This window comes from Lissotriton vulgaris, chromosome 2_1 (assembly GCF_964263255.1).
Source record: "Lissotriton vulgaris chromosome 2_1, aLisVul1.2, whole genome shotgun sequence".
NCBI lineage: Eukaryota > Metazoa > Chordata > Amphibia > Caudata > Salamandridae > Lissotriton > Lissotriton vulgaris.
Window position 1 is genome coordinate 613495803 of NC_141687.1, and position 23277 is coordinate 613519079.

The 23277-nt window shown below is 46.2% G+C and overlaps 1 protein-coding gene across 3 annotated transcripts in view; it reads left to right on the top strand.

Annotated features, from left to right (window-relative positions):
• TMEM39B (transmembrane protein 39B) overlaps positions 1-19437 on the top strand; it is a 230285-nt gene extending 210848 nt beyond the window's left edge. For all 3 annotated transcript variants that reach the window (XM_086955660.1, XM_086955659.1, XM_086955661.1), the window contains one exon: positions 19082-19437. In XM_086955660.1, coding sequence (XP_086811786.1) covers positions 19082-19318 — 237 coding nt within the window. In that variant the 3' untranslated portion in view covers positions 19319-19437. The remainder of the gene's footprint in view (positions 1-19081) is intronic.
• The last annotated feature ends 3840 nt before the right edge of the window (positions 19438-23277 follow it).

Sequence of the window (23277 nt, forward strand, 5' to 3'; positions counted from 1 at the left end):
GGCGCCGAGCAAGATGGCCGCACGTATGTGAGGCTCTGCCGGGACCGTCTATAATTTGCTATAAAATCCTGAAAATTCAGCTGCCTTTTCCCCCCACCTCGATGGCAAAACTCACCTGAAGTGCCTGGGACTCGAGTGAGGTGCTCTTCCTTGACCGAGAGGGTTTTTTGGCCCGAATAATCGGACTTGCCGTCGGCTGACCGCCGGTCGACCGAGGCGCGCGATCTGGTGGCGTGCCCCGCCCAACGACTTGGAGCTTGTGTTCCGCTACGACTGCACGGCCTCTCCGGCGGGTGCCCTGCGATCTGAGCTGCGATCTGAGCTGCGGGCGCTGACGGAGCTTGGTGGACGGTGGACTGGAGCCTGAGCGGATTTGAATCCTACCCTGCTGGTGGTGGTGAGTGGGGCGTGGGCCTACGCGAGACCGGGGCTGTGGAGGCGGCGCTGGGCCGCGCTAGGCCTCGCCAAGCGAACTTCGCCTAGCTGGGGTACGCACCGGCGTTGGGACATAACGGCTGAGAGTTGGAGGAGTGCTGCTGCCCGGAGTGATTGGGAAGCCCCTTGCGCTGCAAATCTGCGTGATCGGGAGGATTGCTGAAGCCCCTACGTCTCCTGGCCTACCGCTTTGGGTACACTGTACTTTCCTGAACTGCGACTGCCGGGGAAGCGCTCGACTAGGCCCGTGACCAAGCGGGTTGCTGCCTCTGGGCCGTGTCGGACATTGTGGAGGCGCCATGGGTAGGCCGGAGCGCAACCAGCCCAAGATCAACTTTGAGGCGAAGAAAACGGCGACGTCCTCCTCACAATCGCCGCCGGACGCTGAAACCTCGGGGGCGGTTGGCGGCGCCCCGAATCTGGAGACCACGTTGGTGGCGATGCAGAAAACGCTGCAATCCATTGAATGCACCATGGAGGCGGTCAATCACAGGCTCGACCATATGGCGACACAGTTCGACCAGCAAAACGAGCGGATGGGCGAGGTGGAGCAGAGGGTGTCCGCTACGGAGGATGGGCTGGCCACGGTGACCACTAAGGTGTTCAACATGGAGAGGGTGCTGGCGGTGATCCAGGCGAAAAACGAGGAGTTGGAAGGAAGGTCCAGACGAAACAACATTCGCGTCACGGGCCTTCCGGAATCCAACAATGTAGGTCGGATGGAAGACTTTATGGAGAGAATGATAGTGGACATCTTTGGCTCGGATAAGTTATCGAAGGTCTTCATCGTGGAGCGGGCACACCGTACCCTGGCAAAGCGGCCTGTGCCTGGCGCCAACCCATGCCCTATTATCGCTCGTATACTTAACTACAAGGACCGAGATGTTATACTTCTGCTTGCCAGGGAGAAGAGCACCATTGAGTACCAAGGGAACAAGCTGGAGTTCTTCCCTGACTTTACTGTAGCGGTGCAAACAGCACGTAAGGAGTTCGCCCCAGTGAAGCAACTGCTACGAGACGAGAACATTCCATACGCCATGTTGTATCCGGCGCGTCTTCGAATAGGACCCCCTTCGGACAACAAAATCTTTGCTACCCCTAAGGCTGCCATGGACTACGCGAAAAAACAGAAAAAACGTAAAAGGGACTCTAATGTGCAGCAGGAAGGGGAAGGGGACCTCATGGAGGATGTGGAATAGGCGTTTTTTCAACTGGCGGAGTTGATCCTGCTGGATGCGTTACAACTTGGTACAGTGTACTTTTCTGGCTTGCTTCGCCCTGTCTTATTTGGCGAGCCTCTGCTGTTGCAGGTTTTCTATGGTGCTCCTTCTAATGTTGCATTGCGAATCATTTATGGGGCTGATGACGACTGGCATGTAAATACTGTGCTTAATTTGACTTTTGGATTGTGCCCCACTGTGACTGTGCATAGAGAGATACATGGATAGTATGTTGTTCCTCATATGACCTTTGAAATTTGCTTATTGGGTTTATTTTCTACTGGATGAGATCCTGATGTGAGGGCCAATTGCTCTATTGGACTTGCTGGGCTTACATGATTTACAGGGATCCTTGAAGCTCTGAGGGTTGGGGGGGGGGGAGGAGCGGGAATTTTTTATCGCTTGCACGGTCCTCTCTCTCGTCAGCTTTCTGGCGGGAGTTGTGCGCCACTGCGTCCCCGCATATGGGAGATCCCCACACATTTATGAACATACTGTTGGGGGAGGGGGGATGGGGTCAGCTTTGGCAGGTTGGGGATGCTGAAGTGGGTGGTGGGGGGTTGGGGAGTTTGATTCACTCCTGGGTACGATCACAGTATTTCATTGAGTATGATGGGAGGTATGAAGAGTCTGGGCCGGGGATGGACAACGACTGGGCATTGTGTTACCGGATGAGGGTGGCTCTACTTACTGGGCTTCAGAGGTTGCAGGGCTCTGTGCGTTGTGCTCTTTCTGGACAAGTGGGTGGTACTGTGGTTTTGGGGATGCATGTCAACTTTGTGTGGATGGCCGGGGGGGTAAAATTGCATGTGTTACTTGGAATGTGAGGGGTTTGAACCGCCCTCAAAAGACTAGACAAATGTTGGCGTTTCTCAACAGGCATGGTACGCATATCGCTTTCTTGCAGGAGACACATCTATAGGGCAAAGCTGCGGAAACTGTGGGTCGGAGATGGGCGGGTGTTCGACTGGCGTCGAACTACTCCTCATATGCACGTGGCGTGATGATATTGATTAAAAAGTCTGTGCCATTTGTTACGATCCATGAAGACATTGACAAGGAAGGGCGCTATATTATTGTGCATGGTACTCTATGCGGTTCCCCTGTCACGCTCATTAATGTGTATGGACCCAACGTGGATGACCCTGATTTCTATGTTGCGCTATGGAATAAGGTATACATGTTGCCACAGTCGGCTGTGATTTGCGGTGGGGATTTTAATGTGATCTTGGATGGGGAAATGGACAGGAAACAGGACAAGCCCTGGGTACGGAAGAAAGCGGCTGCTGAGGTTCGTGAGGGTATGCAAGGACTAGGATTGGTGGATGTATGGCGTCTGAGACACCCGGGGAAGAGGGAGGGTACTTGTTATACCTCAGCGCATGACACCTGGTCGCGACAGGATTACTGGCTGGTGACCCGTGATGTGAGTGGATGGGTGTTGGAAGTTGACCATTTGCCGCGCACGCTCTCTGACCATGCTCCGGTTCGCTTGCTGCTACAGGTGCCGACGTGTACGCCTGCTCCGTTCACTTGGCGCCTATCTCCGGGAACCTTGACTGATCTAGTGCTACGAGAGCGAATCAGGACTATTATTGCCGAGTTTTTTGAGAAAAACGTTGGCACGGTTGATAGTATGTGCACAGTGTGGGAGGCCTTCAAAGTAACTATTCGTGGGGCGTGTATTGGCCTTCAGTCCGGAGTCCTGACGTCACTAAGAGACTCCATGTCTAGGTTGGAAAGGGAGTTGTTGGTATTTGAGCGGCGGTTGGAGGATTGTCCTAGGGAATCTCTGCTAGCCGACATTCGATCGAAGGTCTCCGAGTACAACGAGTTGGCAGACCAGGAGGTGAAGTTCTTATCCAAACATACCAGGGCGCGCTATTACGGTGAGGGGGGCAGACCAGGGAAAGGGTTGGCGGATCGCATTAGAGAACCATGGGCCAAGCATTGTGCGGTACAGGAGATTGTGGATGGGGGAGAGGTCGTGACTGACACTCCCGGCATCCTGAATTGCTTTGCAAGATATTACGAGGGCATGTATGAGTATCGGGAGACTGCGTCGGAGGAAGAAATAGCTCAGTACTTTGACGATATAACTTTGGTTTGGCTTTCTAGAGGTCAGCAAGAATTCCTGATGCACCACATCACTGATGAGGAGTTTCGGGAGGCGATCGCTGCTCTTCCTAGTGGGAAAGCTGCTGGCACGGATGGCTTGCCTTCCGAATTCTATAAGGAGTATATTGATCTTTTACTTCCGCGCTTGGCGATGGTGCTGGAGGAGTCTGTAGAACGGGGCCAGTTCCCGACCACGATGAGAGAGACACTGCTGGTTGCATTGCCAAAGCCCGGAAAGCCTCCAGACCACTGTGAGTCATATCGCCCCCTCTCACTAATGAACACTGACGTTAAGATTATAGCTACGGTACTTGCTACCCGGCTGCGGCTGCTACTTCCGGTAATGGTACTGCCTGATCAGTCGGGATTTATACCGCTCCGGTCTACCACCCACAATCTCGGGGCTCTTTTTGCTGTATTGCATTTACTTAAGCCGGAACTGGCTGCGGTGGCTGTTATGCTTGACGCCGCGAAGGCGTTCGATTCAGTGGCATGGAGGTATATGATAGCTATTCTACATCGCATGGGGGTGCCCTTCTTTTTTACATCGTTGGTGGCTCTCCTTTACACTAACCCAGTGGCTCGTGTGCGGGTCAACGGCCATGTCTCGAACTCGTTCCCGGTGCGGAGGGGCACTCGACAGGGTTGCCCTCTCTCACCTTTATTGTTTGCTATAGTAATGGAGCCCCTGGCCTGTGTTTTGAGGCAAAGGTATGCTGAAGCGGCTTTGAAATTCCCCCTCCGGTCGTTGGCTGTGTCCATGTATGCTGATGACATGGTGCTTTATGTACGCGAGCCTGCACGCCATCTTGAACCTATCCTTCGGGAGTTCATACGGTTCGGCCGGCATTCTGGTTTAACTATTAACTGGGATAAGTCTGTTATGCTGCCTCTCACTGACATCACCGTTCCGTTCCCTCTGGAATTTCCACTGGAATGGGCTGTGGACTCGGTGCGCTATCTTGGGATCCAGATCCATCGGGATAGTCAGGAGGTTATCAGAGCCAATTATGGTGTGGCTATCTCCAAACTAGAGGATCAGGTGGCTCGTTGGATTAAGCTACCTCTCACCCTAGCTGATCGTGTGTCTTTAATCAAGATGGTTGTCCTCCCGAAATTTTTGTATCTTTTTGTAAACATACCCCTTCGACTGACCTCGCACTTCTTTGCACGGCTGCGCTCTTTGCTGACCACCTTGACCTGGGCTGGCAAGAAGCCACGAGTGACGTGGGATGTGCTGACTAAGCCCCATGCACTGGGTGGTTTCGCTGTGCCGGATATGAAGCTATATTACTTATGCGCACAGGCGCACTTTGCTGCCTACTGGGTGTCTGCGCCCCCGTATACCCCTCACGTGGCACTTGAGGCCAGCGCTGTTCTGCCGTACCCGTTGAGAGCTATGGTGGGTAACACCCACTCGGTGTTTGACAGGGGTGAGGTGGATACGGTCCGTTCCACAGCTAATGCGTGGCGAGAGCTTGGTAGGAGAGCTGGCAGGTTACCGCTCTATGCTCCTGGTATGCCGCTGTTGTATCATTCGGATATATCAGTGTCGAGTGAAATTGGTGGTTTGCAGGTCCTTCAGGGTGCTGGTCTACACACTATGGGGGATCTATTCCCAGGGGCCAAGTTCCTTTCGTTGCAAACTGTGACGGAGCAGTCCACGAATGTGGTCATGGCTACTTTCACTTATGTTCGACTCCGTGCAGCCATACACTCCTTATATCCTACATACCCGGAGGAACCTTTAGCACTGGGCGCTTTGCAATTAATCTACACCGCGACAGACCGAGTTAAACTGCTCTCCAGACTATACCGTGCTGCTCAAGAAGATGAAAGGGGGGGGGGGGCTGCACTGGCTAAGGCCAGATGGGAAGGAGTCTGCCTGAGCCATTAACGGATGAGGAATGGACTGAATGCTGCTCCATGACTGGGGGATATGCGGCTAACGGCAATTTCCGCCTCCTCCACTTTAAATTTCTACATCAATGGTATTACACACCTACACAGCTAGTCCGATATGGTCTTCGGGACACTGCGCAGTGTGTCCGGTGTGGAGAGGATGATGCAGATTTCGTGCATTTGGCGTGGGGATGTGCCCGGGTGTATGGCTTCTGGGTGGCTGTGACTGAGGCACTGACTAAGATGACGGCCACGGAGGTTGCTATGGATATACGGTTATGCTTGCTAGGCCTTGCCTCTGGAGTGCCATGTAAGGAGCGGAAATTGGTTGTACTGGCATTGCAGCTTGCTAAGCGGAGAGTGGCTATGGTGTGGGGTGGTAGGCGGGCACCTGATGTGCAATTGTGGCTGAAGGACCTGGCCTACTGCAGGGATCAGTTAACTTGCTATGCTGAAACTCTGCCGGAGAAGTCACGTCCGAGTGACATTTGGGCTCCATATACTGCATATATGCTTGCGTTAGAGGAGGATGACAGTTCTGATGGCGAGGGCGTGGTTTGACTGCCTGTTGTTGGTGAGCCTGAGGGTTTGCCTGAATGAATGGTTGGACTGTGCTGTTATCACCCATGGGAGGTCTATCTCTTCTGGTGTGTGAGATCCCTGGGGGGGGCTGTCCTGTCTGTCTTTTCCACCGTTATTGCACGACGGCTGATGGCACATGCTGAATTTCGTATCTGGGATTGCACTACTCGTACGACTGCTGGCAGTATCTTGCGTACCTTCTACACTGTTTTACCAATCTGCATTAATACTATGAACTTTACTGTGACCTGGGACCAGGAGCGTTTGGGCTGGGGGGTTTGTTGTTGTTCTATATAAAACTATAAAATAAGACCTAGAGGTGATGAACGGGGACCTCATGTGGAGGATGATCTCGTCTTGAACTGTAGACACTTGTCGCCCTCTGCGATCTTGGACTGTCCCTGCCTGATATCCTTTGATATGTGCTTGCAGATACCCACTGTTGATTTGATAGCAGCTGGCCCTGTACAGGGTTGTAGGCACACTGCTGTGTATGTGAGCATGTTTGAAATAAAGGTCTTGCAAAAAAAAAAAAAAAAAAAAAAAGTTGCGGTTTGTCATAAAGCACTTCTGATATAGTAGGATTTCCTTTCAGTAAATGCCAGTTTTTATTGAGTGTTTTGCGAATATAGTGATGACCATTGTTATATTGTGTGCAGAAACGAATCAATTTAACCAACTTGTCATAGAGCCGCCCAATATCATGGGGTTGACCAACATACTGACCCAGTAGAGGAGGATTTTCTTATGGATACCCTTGATATCACACAAAGGTCCACCTCAATTTTACCCATGCGTTAAGGGGTTATTAAGCATGCGCCAGAGGTCTTCAAAGATCCAGTCATGGCTCAGATCATCAACCCCTGAATTGAAAAGAAGTATAAGGCTGCCCCCTCAGACCCAACCTACATAAAAGGGCCTGCACCACTAGACTCTATGGTAGTCTCCAATGCACGCAAAAGAGCCAATTCCCAAACATCAGGCGAGGCTCCCCCACCAGATAAGAGTCTAAACTTCAAGACGCCTCAGACAAAAGAACAGTGTCACAGGCAGCAAACATTTGGCGTATTGCTAATACTTAGGCACTATTAGCAAGGTACGACAGGGCACATTATGATGAGTTAGAATCCAGAACGCAACACCTTCCTGATAAGTACAAGAGTAGGGCCAAGGAGCTTATACAAGAGGGTAAAACCATCACCAACACCTCTATTCGTTGTGCCCTAGATGCAGCAGATACTGCTTCAAAGGCAATTAATATAGTGTCCTTTTGCGTAGACATGACTGGCTACGCATTTCAGGTTTCAAACCTGAAGTACAAAGTACCATACTCAATCAACCCTTTGATGAGCAACATTTATTTGGACCTAATGTGGACGTATCCCTTGAAATAATGAAAAAGGATACAGACACAGCTAAATCTATAGACTTTATTTTTGTTGCTCATCCTATAGAGGTACCAATAGAGGCTACTTCTCAGATTGCCTTTCTACTTCTTACAAAGCCCCTACCCAATCCGCCTACAGTAGAGGCTACCAAAGAGGGGGTTACAGGGGCAACAACAATAAAGGCAGAAGCAAAATTAACAACTCCCGCTCTGCCTCCACTCCTGCCCAATGATTTCCCTCCACTTCCCCCACCACATTCCACTCCAGTTGTGGGGAAACTACAACAATTCCTTCCTGTCTGGAAGGACATCACATCAGACAGGTGGTTGCAACAAATAATTCAAACAGGTTACTGCCTCGAACTAACATCTACCCCCCAAACATACCACCCAAAGAACCTGTACATACAATCGGACCACTTCCATATGGTCACACTACAGCAGGTTCTTTCTCTCCTTTTACAAAACTACTTCCTTGCCACTATAGATCTCAAGGACGCCTATTTCCACATTCCCATTCACACAGCTCACAGAAAGTACCTCAGATTTGTACTAGAGGGTCAGCACTATCAATTCAAAGTACTCCCATTCGGGGTCACAACAGCACCAAGAGTGTTTACCAAGTACCTCACAGTAGTGGCAGTGTACTGAAGAAGACCGCACATTCACGTCTTCTCATATCTCGACGACTGGCTCATAAAAGCCAACTCATACAGTCAGTGTGTACAACACACTCACACCACCATCCAATTACTCCACGACTTGGGGTTCACAGTAAACCACATCAAGTCCCTCCTTCAACTGTCCCACGTACAACAATATCTAGGTGCCACAGTAAACACCTCGACAGCGCTAGCTTATCCCTCTCCTTCCAGAATAATAAATATGCAAGCTCTTCTAACCAAATTCCAACCTCAACACTCTCTTCCAGCTCGAGTGTTTATGCAACTCATAGGAATGATGGCCTCTTGCATATTCATAGTGCCTCATGCAAGACTACAGATGCGTCCTCTTCAAGAGTGCCTAGCACAACAATGGAACCAGGCTCAAGGTCAATTAACAGACCTAGTGTTGGTAGACGGTCTAACATACCGCTCTCTGCAATGGTGGAACACCAAAAACCTTTCCAAGGGACGACCGTTCCTAGAGCCAGTTCCCCAAATAGTCATGACAGCAGACGCATCGCTCTCTGGCTGGGGAGCCCACCTCCTGCAGCAACACCATGCAGGGAAAGTGGACACCGCAACAGAAATTACTCCACATCAACCACCTGGAGTTACTAGCCATTTTTCTAGCCCTAAAAGCATTCCAAAAGCACATATCGGGCAAAGCTGGCTTAGTCCACACAGACAATATGTCAGCCATGTACTACATAAACAAACAAGGAGGGACACACTCCCTGCAGCTCTCTCATTTGGCGCAGCAGATATCTTCCTTCTAACCCGACATGTTCCAGGGGTACAAAACACCATAGCTGATCTGTTAAGTCGTCAGACACAACAAATCCACGAGTGGGAACTTCATCCACAAGTTCTTCAACCGTTCTTCAGATGCGGGGACAACCTCAGATAGACCTCTTCGCCACCCACGAAAACGCCAAATGCCCAAGCTTCACCACCAGGTATCCACACCCGCTGTCCAAAGGCAATGCGATATGGATGAACTGGTCCGGCAAATTTGCGTACGCTTTTCCACCTCTCCGATTGCTTCCACTAGTGGTGCGCAAACTTCAGCAACATTCCCTCACTCTCATTCTAGTTGCTCCAACTTGGGCCAGACAACCGTGGTATACCACACTACTGCAACTTTCTGTGGCACCGCACCAAAAGCTTTATCTGTCTCCACGCTTCCTAACCCAGAACCATGGAGAGATCAGACACCCGGATCCAGCTCAGCTCAACCTAGCGATCTGACTCCTGAAGCCCTAGAGTTTGGTTATCTTAACCTTCCTGATGACTGTATGAGCGTTATTAAAGAAGCTAGACGTCCCACCACTAGGTCATGTTATGCAGCCAAGTGGAAGCGTTTTGTAATATACTGCCATAACAATAACATCAATCATCTAGATGTGTCTATTCAACACATCATAGGATACTTACTACACCTTCAAAGATGTAACTTAGCGTACACATCTATTACACTGCATCTTGCTGCCATTGCAGCATACCTACAGATAAGACAACATCTATCACTTTTTAGAGTACCTGCCATAAAGGCTTTTATGGAGGGCCTCCAAAGAATAATTCCTCCCAGGGCACCACCCTCACCCATGTGGAATTTAAACATTGTTCTCACACGGTTAATGGAACCTCCCTTTGAACCTTTACATAAATGTGAATTGCAATTCTTAACTTGGAACGTTGCTTTCCTAGTAGCTATTACTTCTCTAAGAAGAGTTAGTGAACTACAAGCATTAACCATTCAAGAATCCTTTCTGCAAATGCATCAAAATAAGGTTGTTCTCTGTACCAATCCTAAATTCCTTCAAAAAAGTAATTTTGCCCTTCCATCTCAACCAATCTGTAGAGCTGCCAGTATTCTTCTCTCAGAGTAAACAAAAAGAGTGACAATACTGTATCCAATTTTGAAACATATCAAATAAATGTATTTCTTTTCAATAGATAATGTTTTTTGATAACACAACCAGAAGTAACAAAATACTTTTCTTGTATATATATAAAAGGACAAAAAAATGATAAATTACAAAATAGGACAGACAATCTGTGCAGTAGATTTTCCTCAAATCTTTCAAACATCAGTCATTCCACATTCATACTCACATTCCTTACAACACATGACGGACACTGTGCATGTGGGATGAAACAAACAGGGGGGTGAGAAAAAGGTCAAAAGACAAAGTCAAACGCAAGTCAACAACAATTAAAGACTGTTATTCAAGATACTTGATATCAAAACAGTTATAAAACAGGGTCAATATATACATTCCTTTTTAAACCATAGACCTAACAAAGAAGGTACACAAGGTCGACGCGTTTCGAATCGGACCCTTTGTCCGATTCTCATCAGGACCAGAGAATCTGAAAAAAGGAAAAATATTTCCTTAAGTGTGTGACGTTTTAGAAGGAAGAAACAGCAACCAACATACAACACAAACAAAGCCTCCCCCCTGTTTGTTTCAACCCACATGCACAGTGTCTGTCGTGTGTTGTAAGGAATGTGAGTATTTATTATTTATTATTTATTTATTACATTTCTTATATAGCGCCAGAATCGACCCCCGAAGGGGTATCTCCGCGCTTGCCTTGGGAACCCGTCCTGGTTCTTCCCTGTGAGATAGCCCCTACAGGGCATCCCCAAGGTGAAAGCCAGGCATCCCGCCGCAGGGGGGCCGTTGTGGAGATTAAGCAAGCTTAATGCCCAGAGTTGCAGAGTGTGAACCCATGATTAGGTCAGGCACCGAAGCGAGAATTATCGAGTCCGTGGACATTTGAGCTCAACACCCTGCCGCGTCGGGAATCGAACCCTGGTCCCGGGTCTGACCTCTGCTTCAGGGTCTGCCTGCTCTAACCAGTGAGCCACACTTCTCCTCTGTGAATGTGGAATGACTGATGTTTGAAAGATTTGAGGAAAATCTATGTTCACTGCACAGATTGTCTGTCCTATTTTGTAATTTATCATTTTTTTGTCCTTTTATATATATACAAGAAAAGTATTTTGTTACTTCTGGTTGTGTTATCAAAAAACGTTTTCTATTGAAAAGAAATACATTTATTTGATATGTTTCAACAGTCGACTGACAATTGAATCTTTGTTAGTTTGGATCCCAATTGGGTTGGCATTTTTTCAAAATTGGATACAGTATTGGCACTCTTTTTGTTTATTCTAGTATTGGACTCTGCTTTACTGTAGATGAGTCAAAGCCCTTGTTTGTTGTTCTAGTATTCTTCTCTCAGCCACAGAGAAGTCGCAGAAAGAGCTCTTCATACCCTACATGTCAAAAGAGCATTGCTTTACTACATTGAAAGAACTCAATCCTTTCGTAAAAAAATATACAACTTTTTGTGTCTTTCTCACCACCACACAAAGGCAACCCCATATCAAAGTCTGGGATAGCTAGATGGATTGTCAAATGTATACAGATTTGCTACCACAAAGCTAAACGTACATTATCTGTTCCTCCTAAAGCTCACTCTACTAGAAAGATAGGGGCTTCAATGGCATTCTTGGGGAACATTCCCCTAGATGACATCTGCAAAGTAGCCACATGTTCTACACCGCACACATTCACAAAACACTATTGTGTAGATGTGCAAACCAAACAACAAGCTACTGTGGCCAGGCTGTACTCAAAATAATGTTTCAAACTACCCCAACAGATACCTGTGGTTGACGCTAAGAGTGGGTACTGCTATACAATGTATGCACAGTGTGTAATCTGCAGCTCATATGCCTCGAATGGAAAATGCTACTTACCAGTAGGAATCTGTTCTTGGCATGTAGAGCTGCCGAGTTACACATGCCGACCCGGCTACCTTTATCTGTTCCAGTATTATCTTAATTAGATACAGCTTACATGGGTATCCTTCCTGTTTCTTACAAAACTCCATCATTTCCCTGCTGGCGAAAAACAATCTAAGGATGAAGCCAATGCCCATGCGCACTATTGTCCAAAGGAGGAGTCACCTATCCCGTGACTTCCAAAGACTTTTCAGGACAAAAACAACTGCAAACATCCGGGCCCAACACTAGGTGGCGATCTAATGCACAGTGTGTAACTCTGCAGCTTTACATTCCAAGAAGAGATGCATACTGGTAAGTAGCATTTTCCTTTCCCTTTATTCGGAATGGACTATGTACAGTGTCCATTAATTCTGCCCCGTGTGGGTGTGAGGTGCAGCACTGGTTGCCTTGTCTCTGCAGGGGGAGCTTGCTGTGTTGATTCCTATGCTGTACATCTTTATCTTGACATTGCTTGTTCTGTGGAAGCTTGGTTTGAGGCTGCCTGTATGTGAAAGTTCATAACAAATGTTGCTGAAGAGGCTTGTATTATCATTGCCTGTGCCAAGAAGCTAATGACGCTGCCGGTGCAAGAAAACTTGTTTTGATATTATTAGGCTGGCAAGTATTCCCTCATAGTACCTCTTCTAGGGAGGCATGTATTGTATTTGCATTTATATAGTGCTTCATACTCCTGACAATGTGTCAACTTGTTTTTGTGGACAGCTAGCACACTATGAGTGGAAGTACTTTAAATCGAAGTGGGTCATATGGCCTATATGGGTAGTGTTTTGATGTGCATGAAAATGTGCCCATTGTTGGAAATGTTCAAAGAAGGGGATTGGCCCAGCAGATTTGGGGAAGGAAGGTAGGGCCGATTATTGCTAAACAAAGAGAATGTACCTTCACGACCACTTAGTTTGAAAAATTATTTGGAACAGAAATAAACGCAAATCAATACGTTATTCCTAGCCTTTGACTTTGGCTAATTAGTTTTTAATTATTCAACACTTTTATAAAAAGAAGGACATGTAATCAACTCCACAGAGAATACATTTTAGTGGTGTCCTACTAACAATACACATAACTACTAAAAAAATCAAAAATAGATTGTACACATTGCAAAAAGAATATACACAAAAATCACAAATCTTATCAACAAACATCAACAACTATAACATGTAGTGATCTAATCGTCTACCTGGTGAAAACAGTTGGAATATAAAGAAATCATTCTTGCATGTTTACACAATTCATGAAAAAAGAGAATGCAACTGTTCCAAATACAATTACAAATTGATGCAAAGATTCCTATCATTCAAGATTCAAGCTATACTTAATATAGTGGCCGACGCGTTTCAAGTCTCGGTTTTTAGAATTGCCGGACTCTCATCAGGGCTGGATGAGTCTTTAGGAGGTAAGCCAACTGTTTACGAAAAAACAAAGAAACTGATTGGAACTACTTTTCCCAGACAGTCTATAACACAAAGCAGTCATTTAAACGTGAAAAAAATGCTTCATACCTGGTCAATGACCAGCAGGAAATTAAGCGTCTTCTGTTAAACGTTTATGCAGTGCTCGCCTGTAAATTGACAAGGTGACAAAAGCTAAGTCGGATTTAAGACAATATAGAAGCCCAACAAAGGTTTACTAGGAAGGCGGGGTTTACCTAGTGTAGGCTCACACAGGGCATAACATCTCCAATCTTCCGTGCACTAAGGGACAACGTGGCAGGTTTTTACATCAACTCTAATGGAAAGGATTAAAAACAAAGCCTGACGTTAAACATTTCATACGACTGCTGAGGGGCGCATAAAACGCTCAACAGACCAGCACTTACGTGAGCGAATGATAAATTCATGTCACGAGTTAGGCGGGTGCGGGACAGCGCCGATATTGAGGTTCTGAAAAGGGGAAAGGAAATCGAGTTGAAAGAAACAGCTAACCGAGTAAAGACTCGTTCCTCTTGGCATCTGATAGAGACATCTAAGAATGTCATTTCATGATTACTTGATTGTAATGAGAATTTGATGTCAGTATGACGTGAATTGAAATATATCCCAGAATGCACCTTTATGACCCGGTGGCCTAGCCCCGCCCACGTCACGTGACTCCATTCCGTAGTTACCAAGTAGTAACGAAGACGGCAGCATGGAGGTCGGTCCCTACTTTGACTGTGTAGGAGACACTCATTTCTGAGATTTAATCGCATTGTGAAGGTAAGCGCGTCCCGCCGCTCGTATTAAATAATGGACACGCTGACGAGTCTTTACTCGGTTAGCTGTTTCTTTCAACTCGATTTCCTTTCCCCTTTTCAGAACCTCAATATCGGCGCTGTCCCGCACCCGCCTAACTCGTGACATGAATTTATCATTCGCTCACGTAAGTGCTGGTCTGTTGAGCGTTTTATGCGCCCCTCAGCAGTCGTATGAAATGTTTAACGTCAGGCTTTGTTTTTAATCCTTTCCATTAGAGTTGATGTAAAAACCTGCCACGTTGTCCCTTAGTGCACGGAAGATTGGAGATGTTATGCCCTGTGTGAGCCTACACTAGGTAAACCCCGCCTTCCTAGTAAACCTTTGTTGGGCTTCTATATTGTCTTAAATCCGACTTAGCTTTTGTCACCTTGTCAATTTACAGGCGAGCACTGCATAAACGTTTAACAGAAGACGCTTAATTTCCTGCTGGTCATTGACCAGGTATGAAGCATTTTTTTCACGTTTAAATGACTGCTTTGTGTTATAGACTGTCTGGGAAAAGTAGTTCCAATCAGTTTCTTTGTTTTTTCGTAAACAGTTGGCTTACCTCCTAAAGACTCATCCAGCCCTGATGAGAGTCCGGCAATTCTAAAAACCGAGACTTGAAACGCGTCGGCCACTATATTAAGTATAGCTTGAATCTTGAATGATAGGAATCTTTGCATCAATTTGTAATTGTATTTGGAACAGTTGCATTCTCTTTTTTCATGAATTGTGTAAACATGCAAGAATGATTTCTTTATATTCCAACTGTTTTCACCAGGTAGACGATTAGATCACTACATGTTATAGTTGTTGATGTTTGTTGATAAGATTTGTGATTTTTGTGTATATTCTTTTTGCAATGTGTACAATCTATTTGTGATTTTTTTAGTAGTTATGTGTATTGTTAGTAGGACACCACTAAAATGTATTCTCTGTGGAGTTGATTACATGTCCTTCTTTTTATAAAAGTGTTGAATAATTAAAAACTAATTAGCCAAAGTCAAAGGCTAGGAATAACGTATTGATTTGCGTTTATTTCTGTTCCAAATAATTTTTCAAACTAAGTGGTCGTGAAGGTACATTCTCTTTGTTTAGCATTGTTGGAAATGGCCATTTTGCAGGGTTATTCTCATGTTTTTTGGCTTCTTCCTCATATTTTCCCTGACCTGTTTTTGTTGGCTTTAGGACTCTGGGCACTTAACCACTGCTAATCAGTGCTAAAGTGCATATGCTCCCTGTATAAATTGTTGTTGTAATTGGATATCCATGATTGGCATATTTGATTTACTGGTAAGCCCCTAGTAAAGTGCACTGAGTGTGCCATGGCCTGTAGATGCTACTTGTGGGCTTGCAGCACTGGTTGTGCCACCTACAGGAGTAGCCCCGTAAATCTGTCTCGGATCTCCCACTGTAGTGTGTGCACGCAGTTTGTAAACTGGTATGTCGACTTGGCAAGTGTACCGACCTGCCAAGCCCTAACCTTCCCTTTTCTTACATGTAAGCCACTCCTATGATGGGCATAAGGTGCCCCCATGGGCAGGGTTCTGAGTATGTGAAAGGTGAGACATGTACTGGTGTGTTTTGCATGTCCTGATAGTGAAACACTACATTGTCAGTATTTTACTAGTGAAAGGTTATCTGTCCCATAGGCTAAAATGGGAGTTACTTTGTAACATCTTACAAGTATAACGTTCCATTGGAGCAAGATGGAGAAGTGGGGTTTAGGCTCTCCGAACTTTTTAGGGAGATGGTTTTTAAATTGTGTGTTTGAAAATGCTACTTTTAGAAAGTATTTATTTCTTGTTTAACCATTCTGTGAGCCTTTGCTGTTTTGTGTATTGGCTGTCTGGTTTTGGAGTGACGGGGGCTGGAGATGTGCATTCACTGTAGACCGCCACAAGGGAGGGTGGGGGGGAGGGTTGAGGTGTGTCCTGCCTTTCCTGGGTTACTCATAGTTGAGCTGAATAGACCTTGGCTGCATTTAGACTGGTTGTAGGAGTTTCACTAGAACCTAAATAGGCAGTCTCTCCTCTGCACAATGCTGTCTCCACTTTCTGTAGTGATGCTGCACCAGAGAGGACAGAACTGGTTTGGTATGGACTCTGGGACCCTTGCCACAAAGAGAATAGGGGGTATAAGTATTGGACCTTAAACATCAGAGAATTAGATCACTTCTGAACTCAAAAGGAACCTCTGCCAAGGAGAAGCACTGGAGAGTTGTAAGGAGGAGTACTGCCACTTCGCTGTGTTGCTTTGCTGGGCCTGCCTGCAGTGGCTGCTTCTGCCAAGGAGAGGACAAACACTGGAACTTCACTGTGAACCTGCTTGAAGAAGAATCTCCAAGGGCTTGCGTGTGCTGGCCTCCTATTCTGAAGTCTCAGCGACACAAAGATTTCACCTGCAATCTACTGACCAGCACCTGGACTCCTGTGTGGACTCCTGCATTCAAAAGGGTGGCAATTCCAGTTCCTGGGCCCTGAGAATTGTGGGCTTGGTGCTGCAAAGCAAGAAAAACAACTCTGACTCCGTCAGTGCCACCGCCAGTGATGCTGCGACCTGCACAAGGACATGGGGAACCGCTTGTGAAGTGCATGATGTACCGCCTGCCTGCACCGCAGCTCTGATGCCTGCTGACGCCTGCAGTTATCAGCCTTCCCGATGCCAGCGCTCGCACCGCCATCATCCTGTTATGGCGAGCCAATAACGACGAGGAAGACTTCACAAACGCTTCAACTTTGAAACTGCCTCACTGGAACCGATGCCTTGCCGCCGACGCTTCCGACTTCCCCTGTCTTAGACTCGACGCATCTCCTCCATGCGGAACTCGACTCATCGCCTCCCCCGTGGCATCCAGGGAACCGGCCATGACTTCGGCACCGACGCCTCGCCTCCACGAGGCCGTGCATCATCCCTAGACTTCGATTTCAAAGGTACTGTTAGTTGGGGGTCCATGTGACTCTGTGCCCAAAGCCGTACACCTCGCGGACGGCGCCGTACTTTGGATTTATGCCGGTCACGTCTTAATAACCCCAGGTGGAGCTATTTCGTTTCTAAAAGTTCTATTTTTACAATAGCTGTTCTAAAGTGATATTTTGATACATGATAAAGATGCTTTACTTTTCTAAACTGGTGTGGTGTCCATTTGTGGTGTTTTTTCACTGTGTTACTGTGTGTTTTGAGTAAAAATACTTTACACATTGCCTTTGGGTTAAGCCTGTCTGCTCATGCAAAGCTACCAAGGGGGTGAGCAGGGGTTCTCTAAAGTGTGTAACTCCCTGACTAAAAGCAAGGGTCCCTACTTGGACAAAGGTGCATACCTCTGCCAATTAGAGACCCCAATTTGTGACGAGCATTAAACACGTATCTATGTAAAGTTGGAAACTGCATAGTGTAGCCTATATGGAAAGTGTGTTGGTGTTTAATGTATGGCAGAGGCTGCACAAGCAATTTAACAGCAAGCACATAGCTTCATCTAAGCAGGGGTGATGGAGAAAAGAGTGTGAAGGGACACAGTTGTGCATATGTGCAGACGCCTACCATTTTGGATTGGTCTATTTGGTAGATTAAACCACATTCAAAATCGGCACAGGTACTCTGGTGGATGCACTCTACTATCAACTATAGTATATTCTTTGGCAAGGCATACGAATGGACATTGTAGAACAAGCCCTGTATATCTTCTGATGATTCCACTTAGGCGGGCCTAAGCAGATAATTATTATACTACCATGCCTGTGGAGTCCAGCCTGGCATTCAGGATAAAACCCATAGGAATGGACATTGTATAACCAGCCATGCTGTTCGGTCGAAGGAGTTTAGCAAGGACCTGCATTAGGAAATGCAATTTGGTGTCCACAAAGCGTGTCAGGAGGCAGCCCATAGACCGGGCATTGTACAAACAGCCAAAGTATATGCTCAGATGTCTGCCCAGAATTGCCGAAGGGCACAAACCCTATGATTGGCATGATACTGGCCAGTTAACACCTTGACTGCTACAGTAATTCCTGCAAGGTGCTGAACCCTCCAGATTTCCATTGTTCATGACGAGCTCAGCTCGTCATAAGCACACGACCAGTGTACTGCATGACGAGCTGAGCTCGTCATGAGCAGGGAAGGGGTTAAAGTATATGCTGTGGTGAATCTATGATTAGTGGCATAGGAGCAACCAATGGGAATAGCCAGTCTAACCAGCTGCGCAGAATGATCTGAGGAATTCCTGCTCCTCCACCACCAGCTTCCAAACTCATAGAAGTGGAAGAGGAGCATTCCATATTGTTTCAAAACTTTTGGAAACAGTTGGCACCTTAGTCAGATGTCATAGTGGTAACAGAAGATGGGCATTACATGGAGTCCTGGTATCTTCCCTTTGTATCTGTCCAAATATACCAATTGTGATGACATTGCCTGTTTCAGAGACGTAGGTCCATCCTGTAAAAGCATATCTTGTCTTCACTGGCTAAAGAGTAGTGTGTATTTGTATTGTCTCTTCTGGTTAAGCTTGTGACTATTCTGCTTGCTATTGAATCGTGTGATGATGTAGGTGTACTAGTCAGGCTTGCACTGAAGTTGCCTGGGCTGAATAAGCATGTGGTGTGACTATCTAAGCCATGAGTATCATATGAACAGATGTCGAGGTTTAGCCTTACGGTCTTCTTTCTTTATAGTGCAAATCTAATTAGAGTTTGCTTATTGACTTGTTCATTATATTGACAATCTTTTTGCATTTTCATTTACAGTTTTTTTTCAGTAAACCTCTACGGATTTTGAACATCCTTATTGTCTTGGAAGGTGCCCTGATTTTCTACCAACTGTACTCACTCATGTGCTCAGGAAAGTGGCACCACACCATCTCCCTGGCCCTTATCCTCTTCAGCAACTATTATTCATTCTTCAAGCTGCTGCGTGACCGCATTGTGCTGGGAAAGGCTTACGCACATGCTGCAAACAGAGACTCTGAGCAGAAGCTCACCTAAATGCTACTGTGGAAGTCACAAGGAAGGGGGCAGATACAAAGAGCTTTCTATTTTTGTTACATCTCTTTTTTGTCTTTCATAACTGATGTAATTAAGAGAAAACATATTTTTGTACTCTGTTTTTGTGTTGTCTTCATTTATGTTCACAACGATGAGGTGGTGTGACTGGCAATCAATAACGTGTCAACTGTATGGATAGGTCAGTTTGTGTTATGATGTACAGATGGGACTCCCAGTGAGTGACTTGTGGTGTAATTGAAAGATCCAAATCTGGCTATGTATACATACCTAGGCATGGAGCTTGTTTCGTAAGAAAGGTGGATTGTACCTTCACGGATTTTTTTACAAACCTCCGACATTCGCATAGTTTCTCCAATGTAAGCTTCTTCATAGAGCTAATTTCTCAGAAAGTACAGAAATATTAATTATCCATCATAGGATCCTCTCCGATTTCTGTAAACAATTTAAAAGGATCCCCAGAACACTTTTTTCTTTAAGTGAAAACATGCCAATAAGATGCAACGTTTCTACCAGTTTTTTCAGTTTTGAAAAGTGGTTCCAATTTACCAAATTAATACACTATACATTTGGCAGAACGCACTTCTGTACTTCCCATTTTAATACCCCAAAACTAAGCAAAATATACTTTAATAGGATGGCACAAAATGCCAAAATCAGAGACTGTAACTTTAAGAACTCTAGTACTAGATAACCTTCCCATCATGTGGTGCAGGGTCTGTTAGGCAGCTTGTAATTCTGGCTCATCAGAGATGTGTCCCTATGACAAGTTGCCTTCTCAGCCTCTCTCTTTTTCTTTTTGGACTGCAAACCTGTTCTTTCATGGGCTTTTAGTGGTTTCATTCTGTCGTTGAGGTTTCCATTATCTTTGCGTTTATTATTTTTGAGGTATGCATTATTTTTTTCACCCTACTGTTTTTCTGAGGTGTTTCTCTTGACTTCCTTTCTCTGATAGTCATGTCAGCTCTCTTTGAAATGCTCTTCGTGTAGCGATAAGAAATCCTGGAAGGATGAACACTATGTGTAATCTGTGTTCCAGATTCTCAGTCCACCGTAAAGTGTGGGATCTGTTTAAAGATGTCTCGGAGGTGGAGCCGGAGTTTGCCTCCGGGCTAAGCAAGGAGAACTTGGCTACTTTGCCTTGTGGTCCAGTGTTTGAGAGGCACGGGTGCTCTCAACCTCCTTTCTTCCCCTGGTGTGGTCAAGTCTAATTCCCCTAGGAAAGGCAAGGACATTCCTTAAGTTGCTGGAGCTCCCACTCCCAGTCACTTTTGAAGCATAGTATGCCAAGGAGCTCACAGCTGAAACAACATAGATATTTGACATGGAGAATTTAAGGAGTCTCCCTGTCATGGTCTGCCTCTGAATCCAGGGTCACAAGGGATCTTCCTATAGTTCCGTTGGTGTGCTACCATTTTAGTCTGTTTGATAGTTTCAACCACATTGAAAACGGGCATAGAAAGTGGTCAGACACCGACTTCCAGCAATGTCTGATCATGGAGTCACATTTGAAACATTGCATTGTCTCCGGAGCCACAGCACTCTGCTGAAGATCTTCACTCTGCTCCATTGGTAGAGAGCAACTGTTCTCCATCCAGAGCTCCTGTACCTCCATCACCATACTGTGGGGGAGATAACCCACCTCGGTCAGCTTCGCAACAGTGACACAAAGAGAAGAGACATGGCCTTCATATTTCTCCTCAGGATGAACCTTCCAAGAGAGGGACTGTCCTAGATGCTAAAAAAGACTCAGACTGGTATTCCAGTTACTCATCTATCAGCCCTCCGAGAAGACCATCATCTTCTTCAGTCGTTGATTTCAATGAGATTTTGTTGTGTCTGTAGATTATGTTACCTACAATCTCCCCAGTGAATTATGTAGCTTTCAAGATAGTGACGAACAGAGAGGTTCAGAAATCAATATTGAGACTGCTACTCCTGTCTATGAAACATTGATAATTCTTCAGACTTTGCTTCCAAAACATTTGCGAGACCTATCGTCACTGTATTGACCCAACAGTGCATCCTTTTCCACAGGCCGCCAGTCATTAAATCTTTTGAGCACTTTCAGGAAAAAGAAATATAGGGTGTCAGAATCCTATCCCCTCTTATTGAAAGAGCTACCAGCTTCTGATACCTTGGTGGTTTCTGCAGCTAAAGAGTTTTAATACTCTGGATCAACAACCTCTCCTTATCCTGATAAAGTACATAAGATGGACTCTTCTGATGGATTCCGCACCTCAGAATACTCCCGAGGTGCCAGACTGGGTCTGGAAAGCTTTTGCCAGCAATGCTACTGTACTCTACTAGGTGGCAATGTGCTCCACGTTGATTCCATATTGGACTGCAAGTGGGGAGCAAAGCCCTAGTCAACCGCCTTCCCACCCACCCCTGCGAACAAACATCAGTTTCTTTCTGTGCCCTTCCATGTGGATAGGCTGCTCGACTCCCAATTTCATGAACTGTCTGATGACTTCAAATAGAAAAATCAAGTGTGAAAGGGAATGGTATACCCTCCTAAGATTACAGGTTTGAAACAATGTCCCAACTGTAGGAAATAGATGTCAGTCATGGACCCACACAAGGTGTCTCTATGGTGTTTGGACTCTTGACACGACCCTAAGTCATGTGACCAGTGCACCCTAAGGCGACCAGGACCGAGAGGTAAAGCTGTAATTTGAGGAACTCAAGAGGAAGTTGCAAACTTCATGTACGTCCTGCTCCAAGTCGAGGGTAAGGACTCTCCCCGGTAAGAGGTCTACTTCGTATTTAAATTCCTCCAGTAAGTCGAAATCAAAGTCCAAACATACGCACAAGAAAGTGATGTGGGGCTCAATCCCCATCACTTTCCATCTAAAGAGAAGACATAAGTGTGTCACAATGTCGATCACTTTTCTTCCAGATCTCTTGTTGCTGAGCAATCCCACAGTTGGTCGCAGTGTTCCCTAAATTTTTTGGGCCATTGGTGACTCCACCGCAAATTGAAGTCTCTAAGAAGGCCATGCAGCTGATATTTGGAACTCATGGCTAGCTTTTCTGAGCCTTCTGGCCCTAAGGATCCACAGAGGCACTCAGTTGGGTTACAGCTGGTGGGCCCGTCTGTGGTGCCGCCTGACTACCTTGAACACGTTACGGGCTCCATCCCAGCTCTGGTATAGGCTACAACCTACACCATCCCTCATCAACACCTGCACCAATGCTGCCAGCACCGCAGCAGGGTCTGATGTTGGTTTAAATTTCTGACCCTGAACTGATTTTACCACGAGCCAGACTGATGTCATGCTATGAAATTACTAAATAGAAACCAGTTGCCATAAAGCTCAATTCACATCCTATGCTATTGGATACTAATGGATACTCGTTGAAGCTCTGTTCTTGCAATAGATGAATGGACAGGTACCCAGATGTCACAGACCTGCGCATGGTGGCCCTGATTTTCTTATGGGTGCGAATTGGGCAATGTGAAGTGGCTGTAGGAATGCGGGCTTACCTGGTATAATGGCGTGTCCGGGTGAGGCGGAGGCTGAAAAAGAAAGACCGGCATTAGGGACACGGAGGTTCATTGAGGAGACCAATGCAACAGGCTTATTTTCATATTCGTGTCCTGTTGCCATTAGCCTCTGTAACTGCCCAAGGCTTCTCCACCTCCACTCCTATATGGGTCTCTTCTGTGCGAGGTTAGAGCAAAGACTGGGTCTGTAAATCAAATGCTACTAGTGGGCCTACAGCACCCAATGTGCTACCCACATGAGTAGCCCGGCAACCATGTCTCAGACCTGCCACTGCAGTGTCTGTGTGGGCAGTTTTAAACCACTTGCCAGGCCCAAACCACCCCTTTTTTCTACATGTAAGGCACCCCTAAGGTAGACTCAAGTTAGCCGCAGGTGCAGTGTACTTTGATGGTATGACATGTACTGGTGTATTTTACATGTATGTCCTGA